This window comes from Cryptomeria japonica, chromosome 3, assembly GCF_030272615.1.
Source record: "Cryptomeria japonica chromosome 3, Sugi_1.0, whole genome shotgun sequence".
Classification (NCBI taxonomy): Eukaryota; Viridiplantae; Streptophyta; class Pinopsida; order Cupressales; family Cupressaceae; genus Cryptomeria; species Cryptomeria japonica.
In genome coordinates, this window is record NC_081407.1 from 730,068,499 (window position 1) to 730,093,981 (window position 25,483).

General features: G+C 38.5%; 1 protein-coding gene and 1 long non-coding RNA gene across 7 annotated transcripts in view; one reads left to right on the forward strand and one right to left on the reverse strand.

The window, feature by feature from the left end:
- The window catches only part of LOC131032478 (uncharacterized), a 155,003-nt gene that overhangs the window by 25,599 nt on the left and 103,921 nt on the right, over nt 1-25,483 (forward strand). The gene's annotated exons all lie outside the window — the stretch shown is intronic.
- The window catches only part of LOC131032477 (DNA-directed RNA polymerases IV and V subunit 2), a 164,601-nt gene continuing 140,105 nt past the window's right edge, over nt 988-25,483 (reverse strand). For all 6 annotated transcript variants that reach the window (XM_057963463.2, XM_057963462.2, XM_057963461.2 and 3 more), the window contains 3 exons: nt 10,448-10,742; nt 1,884-3,088; nt 988-1,738 (listed from right to left, as the gene is read on the reverse strand). In XM_057963463.2, the coding sequence (XP_057819446.1) occupies nt 1,252-1,738; nt 1,884-3,088; nt 10,448-10,742 (1,987 nt within the window). In that variant the 3' untranslated portion in view covers nt 988-1,251. The remainder of the gene's footprint in view (nt 1,739-1,883; nt 3,089-10,447; nt 10,743-25,483) is intronic.

Sequence of the window (25,483 nt, forward strand, 5' to 3'; positions counted from 1 at the left end):
GATATTTCAAGTGAAACATGATGTGATCATAATCTAATCAAAATACCAAAATCTCCAGCCTAGTGACGTGCACACAACTTTTCATTTCAACAGGCACAAGGCCCTTTTTGGTTCCAACCATCTATCTATGAGAGAACAAGATACAATAGAAATTTTTTATGCTTCATTTTTAAATAACTAGATCCATTTTGGTAAAACACCTATTATTGAAAATTTTATTGGCTTGCATGCATTCCACCACAACTGGTAATCAATCATCCCATCAACATTTAATCACATTTTAAGTATTTATAATCTACACTTCAGGAACCCTTATTTCTTCATCAAAAATTTTAAAAATTCAGTTTTTATCAGGCATTCAAAAAGTATTTCCAGAAAACTTAAATCATTCTTTCACAACCTAAATATGCTGTCACACAGCAATTTCTCCACTGGGCAAGGCTGCATAAAAAATGAATGTGTATCCAAAAATGCCTTATGTACATATCCATTCTCAAGTCTCAAGCTTAGAAGGGCCTCTAAGGGCCCACACGTGCAATCTATGCCACAGTTAGGGTTAAGTGTTATATTAGAACTTACAACCATCTACCAGAATGAGTATTCCAATATAAAGGATCTTTTACATGTGTTTGTAAAGAGACGAAGCTATCAATGTGTATCCAAAAATACCTGATGTCCATATCCATTCTCAAGTCTCAAGCTTAGAAGGGCCTCTAAGGGCCCACATGTGCAATCTATGCTACAGTTAGGGTTAAGTGTTATATTAGAACTTACAACCATCTACCAGAATGGGTATTCCAATATAAAGGATCTTTTACATGTGTTTGTAAAGAGACAAAGCTATCAAAGTTCTCCTTGGCAAACATATCTTGCACGCATGGTTATATGCAAAATTCTATACTTTCACTCTGTGAACTTGAAAGAAGTTTGTTATGAAAGCGATACATCAAATTTTCACGATATTCCAAAGACTTGCAATAGATTAAGAATAACAACCCACAAAGACTTGCAATAGATTAAGAATAATAACATTCTTGAGAAAGACATATCTAACTTCAGCCTTGATAGAATTATTCTTATCTTCATTTACATATCAAGAATAATCTAGCCATGATTATTGTACTCAAAACTTGAATGTTTTTTATATCGGTCAAAACTTGAATGTTAATCTGCAATATACCATGTAAAGTATCATGACTAAGATTGTTATATTTTTTGTGTTCTAATAAACCTGAACTTACTGCTTACTAGTCAACACAATTCAGTCAAAAACTTCAGACATATGCCCATACTGAAGAGCTCCTGGTAGAGCAATTTGCATGCGTAAGGAACATTCACTTTAACAGCATATTTTGCAGTTTTACAAAAAGGACAATATGGTCCTCTTATACCCTCCTTGAGAATCACTGTTGCAACCATGTGACACTGACTACATATGTGCATACTTGAGAAGTCACTTAAATAGAATAGTCTTTCCAACAGATTGGCAGTTGCTCCATGTGCTAGCATACAATCACGCTCCATCTCTCCAAATTTAACCCCTCCATGACGTTTTCTGTCGGCAACTGGCTGTCGTGTTAAAGGGTGTACTGGACCATGATTCCGATATTTCAATTTGTCTTCAGACATATGTATGAGCCTCTGATAGTAAGTGGGGCCAATGAAAATCTTTGACCGCAATTTATACCCCGTCCGCCCATTATACATCTGCTCTTTTCCCCACTGTTCATAACCATACCTATAATCAAAAATATAGAACACATTATGTCCTTGCTAAAACAGAATGCTCTACATTAAAAAAATTCTATGATACAACATAATGCAAAATGATTTAACCAACAGTTTTCCTTAGTTTTGAATGGGTAACTTATGACAAAACTAACCTGTGAAGCTGTTCAGTAATGGATTCAATGGTGATAGGACTGAAAGGTGTGGCATCGCCAACAATGCCACTTGACGCAATTATTTTTGATAAGGCACATTCAAAAAGCTGTCCAGGTGTTTGTCTTGAAGGAAATGCATGGGGATTTATGATAAGATCTGGAACAATGCCTTCTATTGTAAAAGGCATATTTTCTTGCTCTTCTATAAACCCTATAACTCCTTTTTGACCATGCATGCTCGAAAACTTATCTCCAAGAGATGGAGTTCTTGCTTCTCTTAACCTTACCCTTGCAAACCTTCTTCCATCATCATTATTTGCCATTATTACTTGATCAACCCTTCCTCGTTCAGTATGCTTCAACTTGAGGCTGAAATTTGCATCAGAGGGCTGTGAACTCACCTTTCCAATTAATACATCCCCACTGTATAAGTCCGAACCAATATAAGGCAATCCATCATCATCAAGTTTATCTACTCTTAGGTTTTCTGTGCTTGGCTTTCCAAAATCTACTCCAATCCTGGATGAATTTTTGGACTCGCTGTCATCATGATCTGTCTCTGATGTGAATGTATGAAAATGCATGGTTCGAAACAGCCCACGATCTATTGAAGCGTGGTTTAAAACTAGAGAGTCTTCCTGATTATAACCATAATGAACATTAACAGCCACAATAGCATTTTGACCATTATAGAGCTCCACTTTCTTGAGACAATCAGAAGACATAGTCTTAAACAATGTTTTTTGAGGATAAAACAATTGGTGTGAAGAGGTATCACATCTTGTACGGGAATTTGTTGTATAGTATCCTATTGCTTGCCTTGAGTGTTTCTCTGATTGAAACAGTGTTCTTGTTGCAAGATTACGGTTTGCAAAGGGGATCAGACTTGCATTGAGGCTCAATAAAAAAGATGGATCTAACTCACAGTGAGTAAATTGCACATAATCTGTGTTCTTTTCAGCCATCCTTAAAATATTAATCCCACAAGCTATTTGAGAGTCTTCTTCTTCTTCAACACCTAATATTTCAATGATGCCCCTTTTCATAAGATACTTGAAAGGGTTGCAACTCTTCTTAAAATTTTCAAATTGCTGTCTGAATATGCATAACCTTTTATTTTTCACTATAAGAAGTGGTCTCAAAACTCTTCCTGCATCAGTGAAAATACGGATCTCATTCTGCCTGTCGTCATTTTTAATTTCAACCTGCAGATGTCACATTTGTTATTTTACATCTCATATGTGGAAAGGGCAAATAAATTCACGTGAAAAAAAATGCTACAGCCAGTGTTGCTTAGTTTGAAAATTGTAATTGTTAGAATTATCAGACAATCATATTATAATTTCTCGATGAAATTTGATTATTGGTTTATATTATAGTCCCAATTCCTACACAGAATTTAAAGTTTATAGTAGAATTTCTCGCAGAAGTGGTTCTTTTATCATTTCTTAAAAAAATTGACAGAAGTAACTATTATAGTAACTTTCCAGGATTGAGAGGAGTGGGTACACCACAAAAAGACAATATCAAGTTTCAAACAAGAATTATAGTTTAAAGAGGTATACTCAAACCATGGAAAAAAAATTGATTACAAGTAATGCTATCCATGCCAAGGCAGAAATGAACCAACTAGCAAAGGCCACTCTGCATTAGAGGAAAACTGACCCAGTTTAAACAGGCACACATGCAAGCCCACTAATCAGATGAAAAAACAATCAAATGATGTCACAAAATCTAGCATATATTATCATCTGATAAAGTAATTTTGAGAAAGCTCTAACAAAAACTTGAATGGAGAAGATTTTTGTCTTTACTTGTCCTTCAAATCAGGTGAGTAATTCATTCTATCCAACTTTTAGATTTACAAGAGATTCATGAGGGGAAGAATATCCCATTGAGAGAATTTTTTATTTTTTTTTTGTTCCTCTACAAAGTAAAATTTTATATAAAAGGAGTTGGAGCTATGTATTATTTCCCAGAGACTGATTTACAGAACATGCTCTCTCAACTTAGATACGAAGGATGATCTTGTCCTATTGGCATACACCTCAATTTTCCATAGAGAACACAGCAAAAATTACAAGGAAGCAAAGACGAGCATTGCTTGATTATGTCAAGCTTCCATTAGAAACATGAGGTGAAAGTCACCTAAAAAACCATAACATATAAACAAACTTCTACTAATTGAATTCATCAAAAACAGAAGAATGCTGACCCAGTGTCTCATGCTTATCTCAGAAGTTATAACTTCATCTCCAAATAATCAAGAGTCTTGATGTACTTCCCAAATTTAAATTTCAAAGCAAACATGATGGCTAAAATCTGAACGTTAATTAAGAATATGATCAACAGAAAAAAGATTTCCTGTCAGTATAACACCCTCTCAACTGAATCACGCCTCTCTTAAATAGGGTGAAGTGACCTTTCCATTTTATCCAAGGGAAAAAAGAGGGTTAACAAAATGTAACCATTAATCATTATCTGTTAATTCAAGGATGAAACTCTTTCTTTTGAAAAATAAATGGAATAATTTGGGCCACTATTTATTTGTTTTACCAGACCAATCAGCTAAGTTACACAATGTGCAAGTGCAATAATATGAGTGTATGTTTTTAGAATCTATTAGTAAATAATGCCTGTTATATTACATAATTATAGGGTTATGCACAAGGTTTTAAACCTTGGTTCAGCAACAATTCACTGTATGTACCAATCCTAGAATATACTTCACCATTTTCAGCAAGTAGCAACACCACTTTCATCCCACTTGTGGTTTTCTCGCTTTTCAAAGTTATAATCCTAGCTAATATCAACTTGAAAACTGCTAGAAAAAGCAAATTAAAAAAAGATATTATTCCTGTTTAAATGACACAATTTTACGTTGAACTGCATCTCAAACTAGAAATGGATTGTTATACTCCAAGCCCAAGGCAACAACAGTCAAAAGTTCATTTCTCAGAGGCAACTGTGATCTTAAGGTTATGACATGGAGGAGGCTAGACCCTGAAAACGATACTTACTCAAAAGCAATGGTAATAATACAATAATAGACTGAATGCAATGGCCTCCTAATCACTAATGAAACAAATACAAGAAAGGCAACAAACGGCATAAAAACTATGGCATGGAAATTTCCAGAATATTTAATATTCAGCATAGAAATCAGAGAATGGTATAGTGGTATCCACTACTGTTCATAAGTGCTTACGGTCAATGTTGGAAACCTAGTGCTCAGATTGTTGTGTCTGTTGCGAGTTGTTTCAACAACTTGCTAAGTCTAGATTTGGTTAAAACTGTACAAGGATTTGTTAGTCCTTTATATATGTACTATCCCAAATGGTTTAATAGAGAAATACAATATGATATTTATTTGAAAAGCTAATATGGCATCGGAGCGGCACTGGGCTGAACTCCTTCGCAGGAGAGCCCAAGAAAATGAAAAAGCCTATGAGTTGCTGTGATTTGTAGTTCTCAATAGGATAGTACGTAAAATTTAGCATTGGAGGAGTTTGGCGTCTTCAAGGACAATCTCTGAACAGCTTACGAGCACGAGAAGCTGGATAGAAGCACTGTCCACAGCATCATAGAGTTTTCACATTTCGAAGAGTCAAAGCCCAATGGTGACATAACTATTTGTAGTAGTTGTATCTTCTATTTGATTCTCCTACAAAAGTTACCAGGGCTTTTGTAGTTGATATACGGCCTTAGTTGCGTCCAGAGACTTTGAATAATTGGAGATAGATAATTCACTTGTAGAGGCAACCGTGGTATAATTAGTGTTGAAAAGAAACTGTTGAGCTGTATAGAAAGCAAAGGTTTCGTATATTTTAGCTATACGATTGTATAGGAAATAAAAGGCAAGTGTGAGTTTTGCTCAATTGCTACTGATACATATAGTGACTTCTCAATGCACTATTTCCATGAGTCCTGGAAATTCATATGGTGCACATATCCCAATCGCTATTGCTGCAGGTGAATGGTGCTTGCAATCTAGTCACAGTTGAGCCTTCTAGAAGAATGTGAGGAGTATAGTAATCTGCACATAGTTTGGACGCACGCCTTCATTGGTGATTTTGATGCTTCCTTATTGAGCATATGATTTGGATAGGTTGAATGCCTCTGTATGACGGCTTCCCTTGATCATTTATACATACTGAGGTGTTGGGTGATGAGTGTCTAAGAGGATGTGAGCCTTGACACATTGCTGGAGCTAAATTGGATGGTATGCCAAGCCGTAGGTGCATTACCAAGCATTACAGTGAGTCTGAAATAATCAAATCCGAACACCTTTGTTGTTACTTTAAGTTTGGATAGTCCTTCGGTGTATGGATTAGATCAGTCCTAGTCCCAACAAGAAGATATTGCTGTCATAAGTTGATGTTTTGGTAATAAGCTAGGAAACCGGGATGTAGCTCTTCATTGATTTCGTAGGGATAGAGTGTACCATTTTCACAGGTCAGAAATATAGTATATGTGCATTTTTGGACTGATCTTTGTATCAGAGCTGTAGCATTCACTGTTGTATTTCAGTCATTAATTATACTGTCAAAAATAAAATAAAATAAATAAATTTGTCTCAGTGCATTATCGCTTGCATCTGATGTCCATCTTATGGGGGGAGAATATGTTCTTTCCTCACAATTGACAAAATGAGTCTCAAAAGCCAAATTTGCTAAGTAAGAAGCAAATCGATTCGACAATGGCAGCACCGGAGGTTGGAGGAAATTCAGCGACCTCTCGTCAATCATCAACAATGGGGCCGGGACACATGATATGGTGACAAATGTACAATATGCAGTGTGTTTTTTTTTCAGCTTTTCAGTATGGTGTGTGAATGCTGGAAAAATGATTGTATTGGAGAGCAGATGACTACAGAGGTCCTCTGACTGCAGTGATCCTCCGACCATCGTCCTTCGTTGGAAGATGATCATTCAATGAATACATTCATTGGCAATGGTGATCATGTGCAGCAAGATCTAGACAGCAAGTTCTGGACAGTAGTATGCAACAGGATGTGATTCGCTTTTCAGTGTTCCTGGTTGTATGAATAAGTGGAGATTTCACATTGTGGGGGGGAATAATAACCAATGTTCCATTCCCATTTTGTACCAAAATGACAAAAGTCAAGGGCAACTTCCAATGGCAGTGGCAGTTGTCTATACTGTTCAAGATTGAGTGGCAGCAATTGATAACAATGATTACAATTAAGAACATTGTGTTCTTATGGAATGTAATGAGAAACTTTTTCTAGTATGGGTTTTTCAAATTTGTGATAAGTATGTTGATTCCTATATAGCTTCCCTGATGTACAAGCATAGTGGCAAACAACAACACCAAAGTAAGTCAATTCATGGATCTTGAAAGGGTTTGTGGGAGGATCCAGAATGGACAATTGGTGGGTTCCTGTTCATGTTCAGGTTTGTGGTAAGCCTGTGTGAAAACCATGAAAGGATAAAGGGAGGTGCCTTTCGTTTGAATCAAGATCATGAGCCTGACTTATTGCAGGTGGAGAGTGTGATTTTTTACCATGTTCACACTAGGGGGGAATGATGGAAACCTATTATTAGTGCTCAGATTGTTATGTGTCTGTTACGATTTGTTTCAACAACTTGCTAAGTCTAGATTTGGTTAAAATTGTACAAGGATTTGTTAGTCCTTTATATATGTACTATCCTGAATGGTTTAATGGAGAAATACAATGTGATGTTTATTTGAAAAGCTAATAGTCAATTAACATTTGAAGGTTGAATCACTCTTAATCCATTACAACAATATTACTCCTATTAACAAAGCATTTAATACAGTCAAAACGTATTTATTCTAGTCAAACATGCTACTTGCTTCAATCAAGTCAACAAAAGTTACAATTACTAAAAGTCAAAGATGACAAATTTATTCAATCTCGTAGCTTGATAATGTCATAAATCACTCAGGTCAACAATTTATAGGGTACAAATTGCAGCAAACACGAAAGTGATATCACTCTGATGAAAGGACATCGCTTGGCAGGGAATTCTGTTGCAGACATGTGAGTGTATTGATGAAGGAGAATCTTAAATGTGGAGGAGTGTCAAGGATAGATGAGTGAGGCAGGAGTGCTAGAAACATCATACAGCAATAAACATTGAAACCAAAGGTAAAACCAATGCCCAAGGTCAAGTAATGTGTCACTCTGATGATAATGGCAAAACAAATTTACCAGCTTCCACAAGAGCACTATGTGAAGTCAGTTTCTTTATCCAGCATTGATTAAGCATTTGATGATGGGATATATCATCCTAACATATCTAGTGTGGCTCCAAGCTTGCTCACATTTGGGGTATGGGTAGACATGATACCCATGTTCTATATCTAGGTCGTATCGTACCCATATCCATACCAAGTCAATATGCATACCAAGTGAAGGAGGGGTAGTGTATCTCGTAATCTTAATTTTTTTTGGACTGTCTTTTTTTGGTCATGCAACATGCAGTTAATATACTCACTTTCTATTTTTGAAAAAATCTTCTCTGAAAAGGATTCAATTGTTGGATATTCCATCATTTAGTACCTCTGTTGCCAAGAGACATGTCTCCAACCCCCTGGGACATGTCTTGAAGACAATGATGCATCTCTAGTACTAGAGACCTTCCCTAAAATGTCTCTGGTCACATGAGACTTCCTACCAGTCTCTCAAAAACTCCCACCTGTCTCCCATGCAAAAGGCGCTATCTCCCACACAAATAAAACAATATAATATATCTCATGCCACAAGTGTCACTAAGAAACGGACTTCAATAGATTCTTGGTATTCTGGTTAAAAAGAACCCAAACAAGGAGCCATTAAAAAAGACAGAAGATGGAATTCTTAAACTCCAAGAATGTTTTGAAGATTAAACAAAGTCAACAAATGGCATTTTGCATTGCTAGACGGAAGATTATGGTGTTTTTTTCCCAATTGCTTTTGACTGAGAGATAATGCAAGGATGAATTCAGGTTTTGTTTTTGCCACCTTAGACATCCACCACGTCCACTTCTGAATGCTTAACATTACTCAGCTGTATCTATCAGTAAGCCATTGGAGTAGATATCACCTGTATCTACTCTCTGTACTTGTTCTTGGTGAGGAATAATATCTATGTAGACATGCAATTTCAACTATGAAGTTGGTTTTTCTCCTTTGGAAGTTTTCCTGGATAAATTCGGAATTGTGTGATGAATTGTCTTTTTTCTGCACCTATTTCTCCGATTTTAAACAACCTTCGTTCCTCTTCAACCGTCATTTTGTTCAGGAAGGTAGGATGGTAGTTTATTTACTTGTTCTAGTAATTTCTACAAGTTGAATATAAAATTACAGATCGGTGGCAAACAAATAAAATGTTTGCTTGTATAATTCTCTTAGCAATCCTGAATGAAGAAAAAATTACTATTACACCTTTGATTTTCAATGCTTGGTTGAATGAAACTTGATTCTTTTCTATACAGACACAAGTTACCAACAGCTATGACCGACCATAGAAATAGTAGGGCTATATGACACACCAAAAGAATATGATGTATGCATTATTAAATCATGCCTCTAAGATAATTCCAGTTATTTCTAACTTGGTTTCCATATCATTTGTCACCAGTTCCATACTTTGTTAACGAATTTTTCTATCCCAACATGAACAACAAAGGTATTTATGTTCATTTAACAAGGAATTAGACCCAAAGGCATTATTTGGATCTTTATACCCTATCATAAACAAACCATGCTATTTCTAGTTCTATCCATTTGCCAAATGTAAATTTTACCATTTCAATTTTCTTCATATGTGAAAAGACTACCAAGAATGTAACAACAGATGCTCTAAATTTCCCCCTGATTCAATAAAAGTAGTCACAGCCACAAAAGAATACTATTATAATATTATTAATGGTGGAAAATTTCACAAGTACCAGAAATGGCCCATTTGATGTCCGCTACTTCTGTGGATTTTTATTTGTGCTACTAAGGTCGACGTCAAACAGCCTAATCATAATTGTAAATTTGTAAGGAACCAGGACACCATAAAAAAGTTTATATCCCAATGAAGTAATTATTTTAAGGAATGTGATCTACTTGCAATCATACACTTCTAATGAGGCCATTAAATCATAAATTGTCTTGTCAACTATTACAATCATGTTTTCCATTTATGCATGCAGCTGCAAAAGATTTCGCTTAAAAATGGACAAAAAGATCACCAGAATAATCTCCTCTATATTTTAAATACTATAAACCTACAAGAAAATCTCAAGAGCAAAAGAAGGATGCTGACTTCAAATAACATTGAAATTGGCATCCAGGGATGTTGCTCATTTGACACTTCAAAAAATTATGAATAAATTTCCTTTATTTTCATATGGGGAAACTGAGACTCGGTTCAGAAAAAATTTCTCATTTCAATAGAAGATTTTACATATTAAACATCAACTTAAAGATATATTCTTGCAAGAACCTGTTGAAGTCAGGTTCAACACCATTCAAGCATTTTCCGAAAACACAACTTTTTAAGCACTATACTAAGTACAACAAGCAATATCTATAGTTAGAAACCTACTTGAGGGTGGATACGCTGCTTCCTACGAAGATCTTTCAACTTCTTTACAAGAGAATCGGAATTGTGATGAATCCCCACCCATTCTCCATTCACAAAAACTTTTGTTGCATCTTTCGAATCTGATAATGAAAGTTGATCCACTCGTATGATTCCATATTGCTTTAATGCATCAAGAACAGGTTTTTCACTTGTATTCAAACTGACAAGGCATGTCACAGCCAAATTCTTCACTAGTCCACAATTTTCACCATCTGGTGTAGAGATGAAGCAAACTCTTCCCCAGTAGGAAGGATTCCTGTATGCATTGTTTATATATGTTAGAATTACAAGGTATTACAACATTGCTATTGCAACCACCATTTGTGAGAAAAAATAAAGAACACCGAAACTAGAAACCATGAAATCACTGTAACAAAGTTGTTTGCAGTTTTGTGTTTGAAATTAATAAATACTAAATAGTTAAGTCTACTCAGATTGTTCTCCCAATGTATGAAACAGTTAAGACAAATTTGTGCAAGGGTATCTTGTTCGATGCTCCCACCAACAACGACGACTACCATATCAAACACAAACCATCCTGAAAGACTAACAACTCCACCTACATGTTTTCCTTTGCTTCAATCTATATGCTAATATCCCTGCCCATGATTGTTAAATTACAGATTCCAGGGTGAGAGAAGTGTTAGGGGTCAATAACACATGTTAGTTTATAGTTGGTTGGGGTGTTTTATGTTTTATTATGTATGAATTGCCGAGAGGTTCCCGTGGGGTAGTTGGTAGTTAGTGATGGTTGGCAACCTGTCCAACTGTCAGGTCTATATAATGTATGGATGGAACCTCGGCAAGTTAGCATTGTACTGGCATATTTTGGAATCCAATAAAGATATCATCATTCTGCCATAGCTGTTCTGTAATTGTTATCTATGCTTTAATATACATGAATGTTCTTGTTGTGTGAGTTGTTGGTACGTGTGGAATATCTCTGTTATCCGTGAGTTTACCAACCTCACCGTAGGGACCAAACATTTTGGCGCCGTTGCCTGTACGAACCTGGAGATAACCATGGCTGCAGGCGGAAGGAATTAATGGGCCGGCCATTCAACCAGCAATTAACTGTTGTAGATAGTGACACACGCGAAGAAAGTACCGAGGAAGAGACACGAGAGGATCGGTTGACGATAGACTTGGTAGAGTTGTGGGATGTGTCGGTCACGCAGTACGTGCAGAGGGAGGCTCAGGAGAGAGTTGTCTTTGAAGGCACGGTACGTGGTGAACTCATCGTCAACACTCCCATCTTTGATCTGCTCGGGAGCATTCCAAGGTTGCTCGCCAAAAATCTGATTGCACTCCAAGACCGAAGGGAGGAAACTGCACAGTGTTGACGTGTATTTTATACACCATCATACACAGAATAAAATACCAATAGGCATCTTATCCTCTCTTGAGAAAATAGTCTCTAACTGCTGAAGATTCGCGTAAAGGATCAGTTAGGAAAACTCCAAGGTTCTGTTAGTAGGGTCTCTACGTGTGGACAAGCTTCCAGCGGTATGATGTGATTTGCTGTTTCCTTCAAGGGGTCTTACGCATTCCGAAAGTTCAAAGATTTTACTAAAACTAAAGAAACTTTTCAAAAATAACAAAAGGAGTAGGGTTTGAAAGAGGTCTAATCTAGCCTAACCCTAGGAATGACTTCGTATGGACAAGACTTGGCAAGATTCAACCAACTTCAATTTCGCCATAAGATAACAACTCTATTGAAATTGATGCGATCTTCTAAGGTAACAAAATGATATTCAATGCATCAAAGATCAAAGATACTACCACGAAGGTACATATCTAAGATACAATAATGATTGAAGATTAAGGGACTCAAAGTATTCTCCAGTCGACCACGCAAGGCGTTCCTACAATCAGCAAGAAGCTAGTGGTTTGGATTACGAATCCTACCAAAGATCAAGTCTCACACAATGTCCTTCAAATTAACACACTACTTTGATTGAGCATGATTCAAGTAGATTAAACAACCATGAAGATAACCAAGAAAGTTGCAACAAAACACCATAACTTCAATATTTTATTGATTTCCAAGTCATCATGTACAACAATTGCTTGAATTCCTCTCTTCAAAACTCAATCTTGCTACAAAATAAAATTGCTTCTAACTTCTAATCTCTTAGCTATCTCTCTTCTCTATTACATCAACTATTGACTATTAACTATTACCAAATGAAATGAAAATGGGGGTATAAATAGCATCCCCAATTACAATGAAAGGTCTAGCTCGAAAGTAGATCAACGGTCAAGATCATGACACCCAAACCCTAATTAGGGTTTGTTACAAATGGCCTCCTTTTTACTGAACAATATTAAATGCATAGCCAAATATTAAATTTGGCACAAAAACCTAGGAGACATAAACCAATGACAAATAAGATGTCATGTCATCTGTAACAACCTTTCATCTAGAACCTTATTCCCTTTCCAATGTTCTTTTTTGGCATATGCAATGAATCTTGTCACGATTCCTTCGATTTCTGCAATTGGAATCTCGGGAAGATTCTTCATACTCTCTTCCAAGTGGATGACCTGATCGAATGCATCTAGAAGAGCTGCGTCCCAAGTAGATTCAAGTTCCTTTGTTCTTTCAATCAGGAGCATGGTGGCAAACATTTGATCATATTGCTCATCTGTAACATTTGCGTCCTTGCAAAAGATGACCTTGATTCTATCCTCTAACTCCTGCATATCCACATCTGTCTCGACCTCGATCCTTCTGCCAAGAATGGTACGAAGTACCTCAAATACTCTGTCCTGGATCGGATTGATCACCTCCTCAACTTGGCCACATCTAGTACTGATGTCCTCAAAGAAAACACTCTTCATATGGAGTAAGGTTGACCACTGAAACAAACTGTGAGATTCTCCCTCCAAAATCTTCTCTTGCGCTAAGATCTTCCTTGATGTATGTCTAATTACCTTCAAGACAGGAATGATAACATCTTTGGTATGGGCAAATGCAGCTACTGTTATCATCAAATTGTGGATTATCTCAAGAACTTGGATAGCTTGATGAATAATCTTCATCATCCTTGTTACAAATTCTATGGCCACTGTATGAGATTTATCCATCCAAGTACTTGTACGTTGGACCATGTTCCTGAATCTTTCTGCCTCACTGATTGATTGAAGTGGAAGTGCTTGCACTGGTGATCTAGCTGGATCCTGACGTCCCAAAGGTTCATCGATGTGACTGAAATATGCCCTCCATGCACCGACCTCTCTCTCAAGCTTTCTGTTCTTCTCCATTTCTTCTCTAAGCTTGTCCTTCAATGCCTCAAATGAGTCGGTGGCATCATCTAAAGTCTGCTCAGCTGTGGATGGTCCTAGCTCAAATGTCTGTATATCATATTCCTCTGCTAGGATCTCACCTTCATATTTGTCTACTGCCGGTGTAGCTATCTGCAGTTTTCTGGATCCAGTCTCATCTCGAATCATCTTGGACATCTTGGTAGCCTTTCTCTTCTCTGTCACTTCCTGGGAATGTCCAACAAGGCTCTCTAAATCAATTGCATTGTCCTCGTCCTCAACTACAATCACCTTGGTTAATCTTTCCTTCAACCAATCTGGGATATTTGATCTTGTCTCTTGAACTTGAATCTCTTTATGTACCACTTCTTCTTCTCTGGGAGGAGATGTCATTTCATTATCTTCTTCTAACTCATAGTCCTGGAGAGATCCATTTGGTGAACCATGCTGTGCCTGTCCTTCTTCCTGCCTGTCATTCTGTACCATAGACTCCATGGATTCTTCCACTTGAATTGTTCTCTTCTCAGGTTTAGAAGAAGTACCGGATGATCGATCTCTGTTAGCCTCTTGTTTCCTCTTGGAGGACTCTTTCTTTTCTGACCTTTCTTTTCTCTTCGAACCCCTTGGAGGGAGATTGCCCTCACTGGCACGTCGAAGGTTTCCTTCACCTGAATTTCTAGGATTAGGATTGCCTTCACTCACACTAGCTCCACCTTCGGCTGGTTTCTCTTCCAAAGTGAAAGTCATAGCTATGCCTTGTTCTCTCAACTTCTGATGTTGTATGTCAACCCATCTGCGAGTACAAGACAAGACTGGTGCCATCAAAGTATCTAGATCCACGACCTCAGGCTCATTCCAATCTAACCTTATTGTTTTGCTTTCTCGATCATAGGAAGACTGGATATGTCTGCCACTGTCCTGAGCTTGGTCGGCCACTCTATAAATCCTGCATTTCTTGATGAAATCCAAAGGCAATCTAGAATGCATTTTCCGTTTCACTTCAAGATCATCTAAGAGATTCATCATAAAATCTTCAATTTGGTACTCATGTTTAAATCTTCTACCGACTGTCTCCTCTAAATGTCCATGTGGATCAAAGCTTTCTCTCAAAGCAAAAGATGAAAAAGAATACAAGGCTAACTCCTTCTCTGCGTCATCCATAGCTAAAGCATTAGGACATACCTCAACTGAATTACCCAAAATGATAGGTACTGGAACTCCATTCTGATGTCTGTGTCTGAATGCCTTCACATATGCTGCCAACTGTCTTGTTACTTCAAGCAACACAATTCTGTCTGTCGGATATCTCGGCAACATGTATGGAGGTAAAGGACATCCATGCACTCTAATATAAGTGAACTTGGGAAACTGAATGAACCAAGCACCGTACCTCTTTATGAATTCCTGTGCATCCTGAGATAATCTGTTGTGAATCCCACCTTGCAACGTCCTGGTGATGTTCATCGTGAAAGTATCATTAACCAACTTATAGTTGTTCCCTGGCGGATGATGCAAGTAGGCATAGGAATCACAAGCTCTGACCTCGCCGGGTCCTCTTCCAATCACTCCTCTGTGAGGTAGTCCTGCATACTCAACACTCCTAATCAAGGCATAGATGACATATGAACTCATGTAGAAAGACTTAGTAGCCTTGAGTCTTCTCAACTGTACGTCCAAGCAATGGCTAATCATCCTAGCCCAATGTATCGTACCTTTCCCTTGAACGATCACCTGGATGAAGTAGAACATCCACTTCTCAAAATAGAAGGCGTGAGGGGCTCCTGTAACTCGGTTGAGCATGGTAATCAAATCTCTGTACTCCTCCTGGAAATCAATCCTGTGCGGTGTGTTCGGGATCTTGCTTAGACGGGGATGGCTCTTGAGTAACCAGTTCTTATTAATTATGCTTAGACAAGCATCTGAATCATCTTCGTACATTGACCTGGCTCCTTCTATGCTCTTGTATATCATGTCCCTGTGCTCTGGAAGATGGAAAGCTTCACTTATAGCTTCCTCTGAAAGGTACGCCAAAGTGTTTCCCTCATTGGACACGATTGTTCTGGACTGTGGATCATAATGACGAGCACACTCGATCATCAACTCATGGCACTGAATAGCTGGAGGAAAGCCTGCCGCCTTAATGATGTCACTTTCAATTATTCTCCAGGCGACAGGTGATGGCTTACCAATGTAAGGGACATCTCGAAACTTCTTCGTGCTGAAGTTACCCAAGTTAGTATCTCCAATGTTGCTCCATTTGGACACGATCTTAGTCTCCACTTCTTCGGTCTTCTGATCTTCTTTCATGAGAGCTGAACGACTAGTGGATGCTCCCGCCTTTGGGGTTGCCATACCTACACAACATTTCATAATGAGAAGCTAGATTTTGCAATAAATAACATAGATCAGAGAATAAATTTTAGGAAACTTCATGATAAGTCTTTGAGTTATCATTTCCTAAAATAAAACGATTGAGCTAGGAATCCAAAATTCAAAATTCAAAATTTAGACTATGACGATTAACTTTCAAAATTAAAGCAATAAAGCAAAAATCGCCATACCTCAAATCGAGAGCTAACTCTAGAATGCAAAATAAAAAGGATTCGCCTAGGCAAAATTGACGTATAAATAGTCTTCAACGCAATCTCTCCTTATCAATTTCACCACCTTTTGATATGTCCTCGATGTGATCTTCAAATCAACGTTCCTCTTATCAAGTTCGCCACCCTTCAAGTTTTTAACGTGATCTCCAATGGATTTGACAAGTTCGCACAAATGGAAACTTGGACTCGCACCACTTTGGATAGTAGTTCGCACCACCTAGCTTTGTAAACTCCAAATCGCACTTCTTCCTTTGATCGCATATGAGATGAAAATGATAATGTGAAAATAATGATTTTCACCTCCCCTTTATAGCGCTTACCTCTTACCACCATATAGGCCGACTTTGGTAAAATAAAGCAATTTTTAAACGATTTTTTAATTAAGTAATAAAGGCCGACCTCCATATCTTAGCGCTCCTTTTGATTTTTTATTAATTAATCAATAATTAATTAAATGCCTTTGTTTTTAAATTATCAAATTCAATTTTTTAAAGGCAAAATAATTAATAAATGTTAAGCGCAATATTTAAATGCTAATTTAATAGGATTTTCAAACTTATCGATTTTAGCATTTAAAAAAAATTAAAAAAAAATGTTTGCTTGAGCGCCAAATTTTTTGAATATGGAAAATACTAACCTTATCGCCCTAGTCCCTGACTGAGGGACAGGAGCGATCCATCACTTTTGTCTTGATTCTTGCAATTTTTACGTCCAAGGTCTCCATCTCCACGTTGGATTTACCATTTTCGCTAGGTCCTTCGAGTTTGATTGACTCGTTTGTGCGAAGGAATGTCTTTAAATGTGATATCGCCCTGGTCCCTTGGAGAGGGACAGGAGCGATCCTTGTCTTCTAGCTTGAAATTCATCGTTTTTGATTCTAACTCTCCGTTCATTGCCTTCCAAATGGCGTTTTAGACCTTGTGCAATTTGTTTTGCTATGATCTTCGAAGGATAACATGTGTCTTGGCAAATATCACCCTGGTCCCTTGGAGAGGGACAGGAGCGATCCTCATAATTTCTCCTTGACCTGGCATCTTTAATTTCTAATCTTCATTGTAGGGCGAATAATAACATTGTTTGTTCATTCGATGCTTGTTCCACTTGGTTTTTGCAAGGCATTTAGACTTTAGAAAGATTATCGCCCTTGTCCCTTGGAGAGGGACAGGAGCGATCTGGAAGCTCTAGCCAAAATGTGTGATCTTTCAACCTTGATTCTTCGTTCATTGCCTTTTAAAGGACGTCCTTGATCTTGCGTGAACTCGCCTTGACATGCATTTAAAGGAAAATGAAGGATCCTATGCAAATCGCTCTGGTCCCTTCCTGAGGGACAGGAGCGATATAGTCTCTTTGTTCAATTTGATGATCATTTAACGTTTAACCCTTTTGCATATCACCTTGTTATGATGCCTTAGACCTTGTGTGATCTGCAAAAACCTTGACCTCACGTGATTTTGAGAGATTCAGCGAATATAATAGATATCGCTCTGGTCCCTTGGAGAGGGACAGGAGCGATCCTTGTGTCCTTGGTCAAATTTGCAAACTTTTGATCTTTGTTCTTCGTTCATCACGTTCCATATAGCATCTTTGACGTTGCCTATCCTTGCCTTGTCTTGGTTTTGAGGGAACATGGGTATTTTAATAAAAATCGCTCTGGTCCTTGTCCAAAGGACAGGAGCGATATGAGTTCCTTGCACAAATTGGTAGCATTTTAACGTTCAACACCTTGGTGTATGACCTTCAAAGGACGCCTTGAACCTTTTACGACCTTGTAGAACATTAACTTAACGTGATTTTTGCATGAATTGGCCAATATAATAAACATCGCTCTGGTCCCTTGGAGAGGGACAGGAGCGAACTTCAACACTTTGAGCTTATGCTTGCGTTCTCCAACTTGTAATTGCTATCATCGTGTAAAACGTAGTCTTTTTGATCCCCTCGGTCGCTTGACACTTGCTTAACTTTTGAAATCTATGCCTTTATGGAAATATCGCTCTGGTCCCTTCCTGAGGGACAGGAGCGAATTAGATGTCTTGGTGAGGTTCCTTCAATATTGGCAACTTTGGATACTTCGTGCTTGATTGAAATGTCTTGAAATGTCCTTGCCACCTTGTTCTCCGTCTTGGAATGTCTTGAACTTGAATAAGAAGTAATATACTCATTACATCGCCCTGGTCCCTTGGAGAGGGACAGGAGCGATCTTGCTCTTGTAGGCTTCACTTTGCTTCATATCCTTCAAAAATTATATTCAACGGATTCGCAATGTTCCATTTCATTCATCTATGCCTTGGGATCCATCCAAACTGGGCAAGAAAATCATCTAAAACAAAAATCGCTATGGTCCCTTCCTGAGGGACAGGAGCGAACTAGGACATTTGGGACCCTTGTTGACGTTTCAAAATCTTCAATTTGTCTTCAACGGGTTCAACTCATCGTCTTTCTTGCCTTCAAACTTATAACTTGCTTGATCTTCGCTTAGTACATGTCCTATGAAGAATATCGCTCTGGTCCCTAGGAGAGGGACGGGAGCTACAATGTACTTCGCCCTGGTCCCTTCCTGAGGGACAGGAGCAATTTTGGCATTCTGGACCACTCTCCTTCATGTCGACACTTCAAGTTATATTCATTTGATAAAACATATCTCCTCGGACATCTTCAAATTGTTAAGTCGTCAAAATCCTGCAAGGACAAAGCAATATTTGATTTGTAGCTCCGGTCCTTCACTGAGGGACAGGAGCGATTTTGCTCCTATAGGCCAAAATAACATGATTTTACACATTTTATCACTTCACAAGGCAAAAACAAATCATTTACAATGCCCGGGATCAAAAATAAAAAAACTCAAAATTTGGTCAAAATTGGTCAATTGGTCAAAATTCACACTTCATCATCAACACTTAGACAAATTTAAGCTCTGCATTCAAAATTCCAATTGAAAATAGACCATTTTGGCGAAATCATTGCATTCAAAATTTCCATTCTTACAAAAGGAAACTCAAAAGCTCTCAAAATTGACTGGATTCTGGCCTGAAAAGACGGCAATTAAAACCCTAAGGCTTGACCCTAAATCCAAACAACTGACAATCTAACAAAACCCTAAAAACGAAACGAAAAGCGAGCGAAAAACGAGCAAAAAAGAGGGGGTCCCCATTTGCATGGGGCGATGTGTGAAATGGTCACAACATCTGGCGACACCACTGAGAAATATTGAAAAACATTTGGGAATCAATCTTTCTAGAAGAAAACTCAGAAAATCTCCCTCAACAAAACCAGGAGTTAAGAAACACTTACAAGAAGAGATCAACATATTGAGACAAAGTATCAAGTCCGCAGTTACCCATGTGTGTGCAAATGCGTTAATTCCCCTCAACAAGACAATCATGATCTTCAGGTTCCCCTGTGATAAGCTACGTAGTTCGTCTATACTCCAAAAGCATCTTGGATAGAGCCTCGCTGCCAGTCAGACGTCCATAGTCCCGACGAGGTTATCGACGCAAGCTCACGAATATTGCTCCATTGCTAGCCAGGCGTCTATAGCCCCGATGGAGTTATTCGTAAATTCCCTTTAGCCAATTTGATATTTCTTTTTAGCTCATCTTCTTTCTTTTGATTTTTTCTCATTTTTTCATCTTTTCTTTTGATATTGCTTTTCAGTTCCGTCAATTCTTTGGCTTGTGAGTAGTGAAACTCACTAGGGTTTGAGGATTGCGGTGGCGCTGAAGTCAGACTTTAGATTTTTCACTGATCACAGCTTCGCCTGGAAACCATAATGACTCGGAGATTATAAGTGTGTAAAGATATAATAACTAGAGGACAAAAATACGTGAGTTCAATAAGCTAATCTACTTCAATGTAAATACGTCCTGACTCAAAGCTTTATTAAAAGAAACTCCCTTCGTAATTCCAAAAGACCTCATGATTTTCCAAATGCAACCAACTACCTAGCAGGAAGTCAGAGCGTTATATAACAAAATCACCCAATATCAAATGGATACCCCTCAGGACAAAACAACAAACCTAAAACAAAAACACCTAAACTAAGAAAACGAAAACAAAAAGGCAAACCAAAGCGAGAAGAAAAACAAACAAACGGAAAACAACGAAAGCAAACTAAACTAGCTATGTACAAGGGAAGGCCTTGGGCATCTTAGGACTGGAAATAATGTTTGAGATACCTCCCATTAACAGGCAACGGGATGTCTTCTCCAGTTAAAGTCTGTAACCTAAATGCATTTTCTCCCAATATCTCTGAAATTTGATAAGGGCCTTTCCAAAGCTTATCAAACTTATCATGTTCTCCTCGTTTCTCATGTGCTTTGTCCCAATACAGGACGAGATCTGAAATTCGGAATGCCTTGACTCTTGCTTGTCGATCAAACCATCTCTTCACCACTCCTTGGTGTTTCGCAAAGTTTTCTAACGCTTGATCTCTCTTTTCTTCCAGGTTCATTAACTGCGTCAATCGGGCTTGCACTGCATCAGTATCTTCCATGTACTCCTGAATGAATCTTAAAGTCGGGATCCTGAGTTGCATGGGGAAGACTGGGTCTTGGCCATAAACCAGAAAATAAGGCGAAATGCCTAATGCGTTCTTTGTTCTGATTCTGTCTGCCCATAAGGCGAATCTTAACTGGGTGTGCCATTCTCTCGGACTTCTCTCTAGCAATTTCTTAATAACGCTGAGCAAATTTTTGTTGGTGGATTCTGCTAACCCATTACCTTGAGGATAATAATTCGATGAGAACTTGAGGGTTATTCCATATTCAAAAGCCCAATTTGAGAATCTCAATGATGTGAATGCCGATCCATTGTCGCAAACCAACGCATAGGGACATCCAAACCTTGTGATTATATTTTCCTCCAGAAATTTGATTACAACTTCAGTAGAGCAGACTTTAAGTGCTTGTGCCTCTGACCATCTGGTACAATAATCTGTAGCTGTGATGATGTACTTGTGTTGTGCTGAAGATGCGGGGTTAATGACACCGATAAAATCCATTCCCCATTTGGCAAATGGTCTAGCTTCAATCACTGGATTCAGTGGCATGGCAGGATTCCTTTCTCTAAAAGCTGCAACTTGACATGTGTGGCAAGTCCTGATATGATTGAATGTATCTTTGAAAAGCGTAGGCCAGTAATATCCTGCTCTTAGGATCTGATGAGCTGTAGCGAGGTTGGCTCCATGTTCGGTTCCAAACTTGGAATGGAAATGTTCAATTATTTGTTTTGCTTCATCTTTGCCAACACACCTCAAATATACTCCTTCATGATTTCTACGATATAAAACGGATCCTTGAAGCATGTAGTATTGACACTTTAATCTTAGTGCTCTCTTCTGTGTGGGTGTCATGGGAGCAGGACATCTGTGATTAAGCAGGTATGTCACAATATCTTTGTACCATTCATCAGGGGTGACATCCTCTAGTTCATAAACTTGTTGGATTAATCCTGGTCCATCAATTGCCAATGTCTGCGCCAAAGCTTGTCCTCGAACAAGTTTCATGGGCTGAATTTCAATATCAAATTCTTGGATAATGGCGACCCACTTTCCTCTTCTCTCTCCTAATTCATTCTGCATGAGAAGAGTCTTGACTGCTGCATCCGGCACAATTGCATAAATCTTGGCTCTCAGGAGGTAATGTCTAAATTTCTTTACTGCTTTTACTAATGCATATGCGTGTTTCTCAATGTTAGGATATCTGAGTTCTGCATCTTTCAGCGGGGTACTCATGAATGCAATTGGATTCTCATCCCTTTCTTCACTTCTCTGGGTCAGAATAGCGGCACAAGTGTAGTCAGAAGCGAAGGAATATAAATAAAAGGGCTTGAGATAATCAGGACTGATTAATACTGGTGCTTCTGAGATGGCGGTCTTTATTTCTTCAAACGCCCTTTTGGCTTGTGGAGTCCATTCAATCTTTGCGTCCTTCTTTAGCATCTCATTCAAAGGTCTGACGATCTCGGCAAATCCGGTAATGAATTTTCGGACAAAATTAATCTTGTCGAAAAATGACTTGAGTTCTTTCTTGCTTGCTGGCAAATTGATAGTGGATATAGCCCTCACTCTTTCAGGATCAATGGATATTCCTTTTTCTGAAATGACATGTCCTAAAAGCTTTCCTTCCGTGACTCCAAATATGCATTTCTTTGGATTGAGGGAGACACCGTATCTTCTGCATCTTTGGAAAACTCTTCTTAAGTCGTCCACATGATCTTCTCTCTGCCTGGAGAAAACTGTGATGTCATCCATGTATATAATAATGCATTTACCGATTAAATCTCTGAAAGCGATATCCATAGCTCTCTGGAATGTGGCCCCGGCATTAATAAGCCCAAAAGGCATTCTCTTATAAGCGAACGTTCCCCATTTGGTGGTGAAAGCGGTCTTCAGTCGATCTTCAGGTTCGACTAGGACTTGATTGTACCCTGAATATCCATCTAAGAAGGACATCATCTGCGATCCATTAACGATCTGCAATACTTCATCTAATGATGGTAGCGGATAATTATCTTTCTCTGATGCTCGGTTGAGATTTCTGAAATCAACACACAATCTGATCTCTCCATTTTTCTTTCTAACAGGTACCAGGTTGGCGACCCATGTCGAGTGTCTTACTGGGAAGATGATCTTGGCCGTGAGCAACTTTTTCACTTCTTGGTATATCAGAGGTTCCAATAAAGGATTAACCGGTCTTTGTCTCTGCCTGAATGGCTTGCTTCCTGGCTTCAACGGGATTGTGTGAGTGATAATTGCAGTATCATAGGTCTTAAGATCTTCATAGCTCCATGCAATGACATCTAGGAAGTCCCTCATGTTTTTCAGGATTCCATCTCTTTCAGTTGCTGTGCATGACTTTCCAATGAAGACATTCTTGGTTTGTATCTCATCACCTAGATTGATCGTGTCACACATGTTTCCTTCTGAACTGTGGTTCTTCTTTTCTTTCAACTTGTCAGGATCAAAAATCCTTTCTAATTCAACCATTCCTTTTGGAATAGTGTTTGTCTTTAAATTCAAGACACCTTCAGCATCGAATTCGGCTTCACCTACTTCTTCTTCATCTATGATTTGTGTTAAGAAGACGTCCGTATTGGTTAGGAAGTCCAAAATATGCTTGTCATCTTCGAAAACTTGAAAATTGGTAATGTTGTCTGGGACTGAAGGAACTGATATTAACTCGACCGTGAACTTCTTCAATCCTTCCATTGCTAATGGTATCAATGAGCTTGTGGCTTGTGCGAGTGAATTTGCCACTTGATTCTGATGTCTATAAATAGAATTGATATTGAAAGCTTCAAAACTCTCAATAAGATCCCAGACTCGATTTCTGTACTTGGTCAATCTTTTGTCATGGCAAACATACTGCTTCCTAATTTGCCTTATTGCTATTTATGAGTCTCCATATACTTGTAATATTTTCGCTCCTTTTTGGATGGCTAATAATAGTCCATGAATCAAAGATTCATATTCAGCTACGTTGTTGGTACAAGGGAACTGCAATCTGTGAGCGGCGAGGTAGGTTTCTCCTGTTGGACTAATCAATTCATAACCAGCTCCAGATCCTTGTTTAGATTTAGATCCGTCGAACCTTAATGTCCATATTTGATTTTCTTGTTTTTCTGTTTCTGGGCCTTCCTGACTTTCAGATGATGTATCGGATAAGGCTTCATCTTCCATAGAACTCTCGGTCTCTGTAGAGCTTTCATTCTCTGAATCTTGAATTTCTTCTAAGACCAATGTTTGTGAGGCTCTTTTATATACTTGCTCCAATGCGGTCTAGCATAAAGCACAAGATAATTCTGAGTGGACGGCATTGTGAATTCTACACCAATTCGGAAGAAGCAAATCTCGGACGGATGCCAAAGTGCCAAGTTGTACACTTTGCTGGATGTTTCTTTGTACGAACCTCCTAAAATTTTCAAACATGCCTTCATCTTCTTGGTCGGATCCTTGATCACTTTCAATGACCATCTCTGTAGATTCCATTACTTCTTGTTGACTATCTTCATTTTGTACGCCTTGTATCATCAAGACTTCTTCCACTTTGGGCTTGTATGTCCCTAGGTCGGATTCCAAAAATAAAACTTCATTGTCTTCTCCATATTCAGTTATCATCAGCCTCAACCTTGGAGTACTGTCAATTTTGATCTGGTTCGGGACTCCTCTCCATGGTAGCCACATGTGTGCGAAATCAGTCGATACATATCCATTCAATTTTCGCGACCAATCTCGACTTAGGAGCATTCCGTATGAATCTGGAATATCCACTACTGAAATATCTATGAAGTTTTGGACTCTTGGATCTGCGGCCAATTGCATATGAATGTTGTTCAATTCACCCATAACTGGAACTTCTGTCTTGTCCAACTGAGTGACCTTTCTCTTGGTAGGAGCGGGGGTTATTCCTAGTCTTTGACAAACAACTAGGGGCATGACGTTACTTGAAGCTCCGGAATCATAAAGGCAATTATGCAATAACTTTCCAAATATTCTGACTGATAGCAAGAACGGGGCCGGTTCATCCATTCCTTGGGAAGGGACTGAGGTCTCCTCACTTGGTTCTTGATGTTTGACTTCATTAATCTTTGAATGATCATCCTTTGCTGGGTTCTCCTCTTTTGAGTGATTAGCTTTGTTTGTAGATTTTCCTTTCTTGACTACATCTTTCTTGTTTGCGACTTCCTTTTCTGGAAGAGTCTGATTAGTAGCGAGGCCTTCCTTGATGGTGGGCTGAGTCTTCTTAGTTTCGCCCCTTTTGAGTAATACTTTTCCTTCCAACATGTCTTCCTTTTTAGCTGGGAAGGTTATGGTCTGGACCATGCATTCATTCTGTTCAGACTGTCCTTGGTCAGCGGCTTCCTCTTGGGTCACGTTGATAGTGGCTTGAACATTTGACCTAGTTGTACTAGACTCACTTAGGCTATTGATCACTGCATCTTTGATTTCTGAAACTTTGAGCAACTCGTAGAGTGGTAGGCTCACTTTAACTTTCTTGAGTTCATCCAACACCAAGGCGGCCAATCTTTTCATTTCATTATCTGCGGGAGGTGCAATATTTCTTTGTCTGTATTCTTGTGTGTTCTGCGGGTACTCCGGAATGTTGCTGGCTTGGGGATCCGGCGGAGTTGA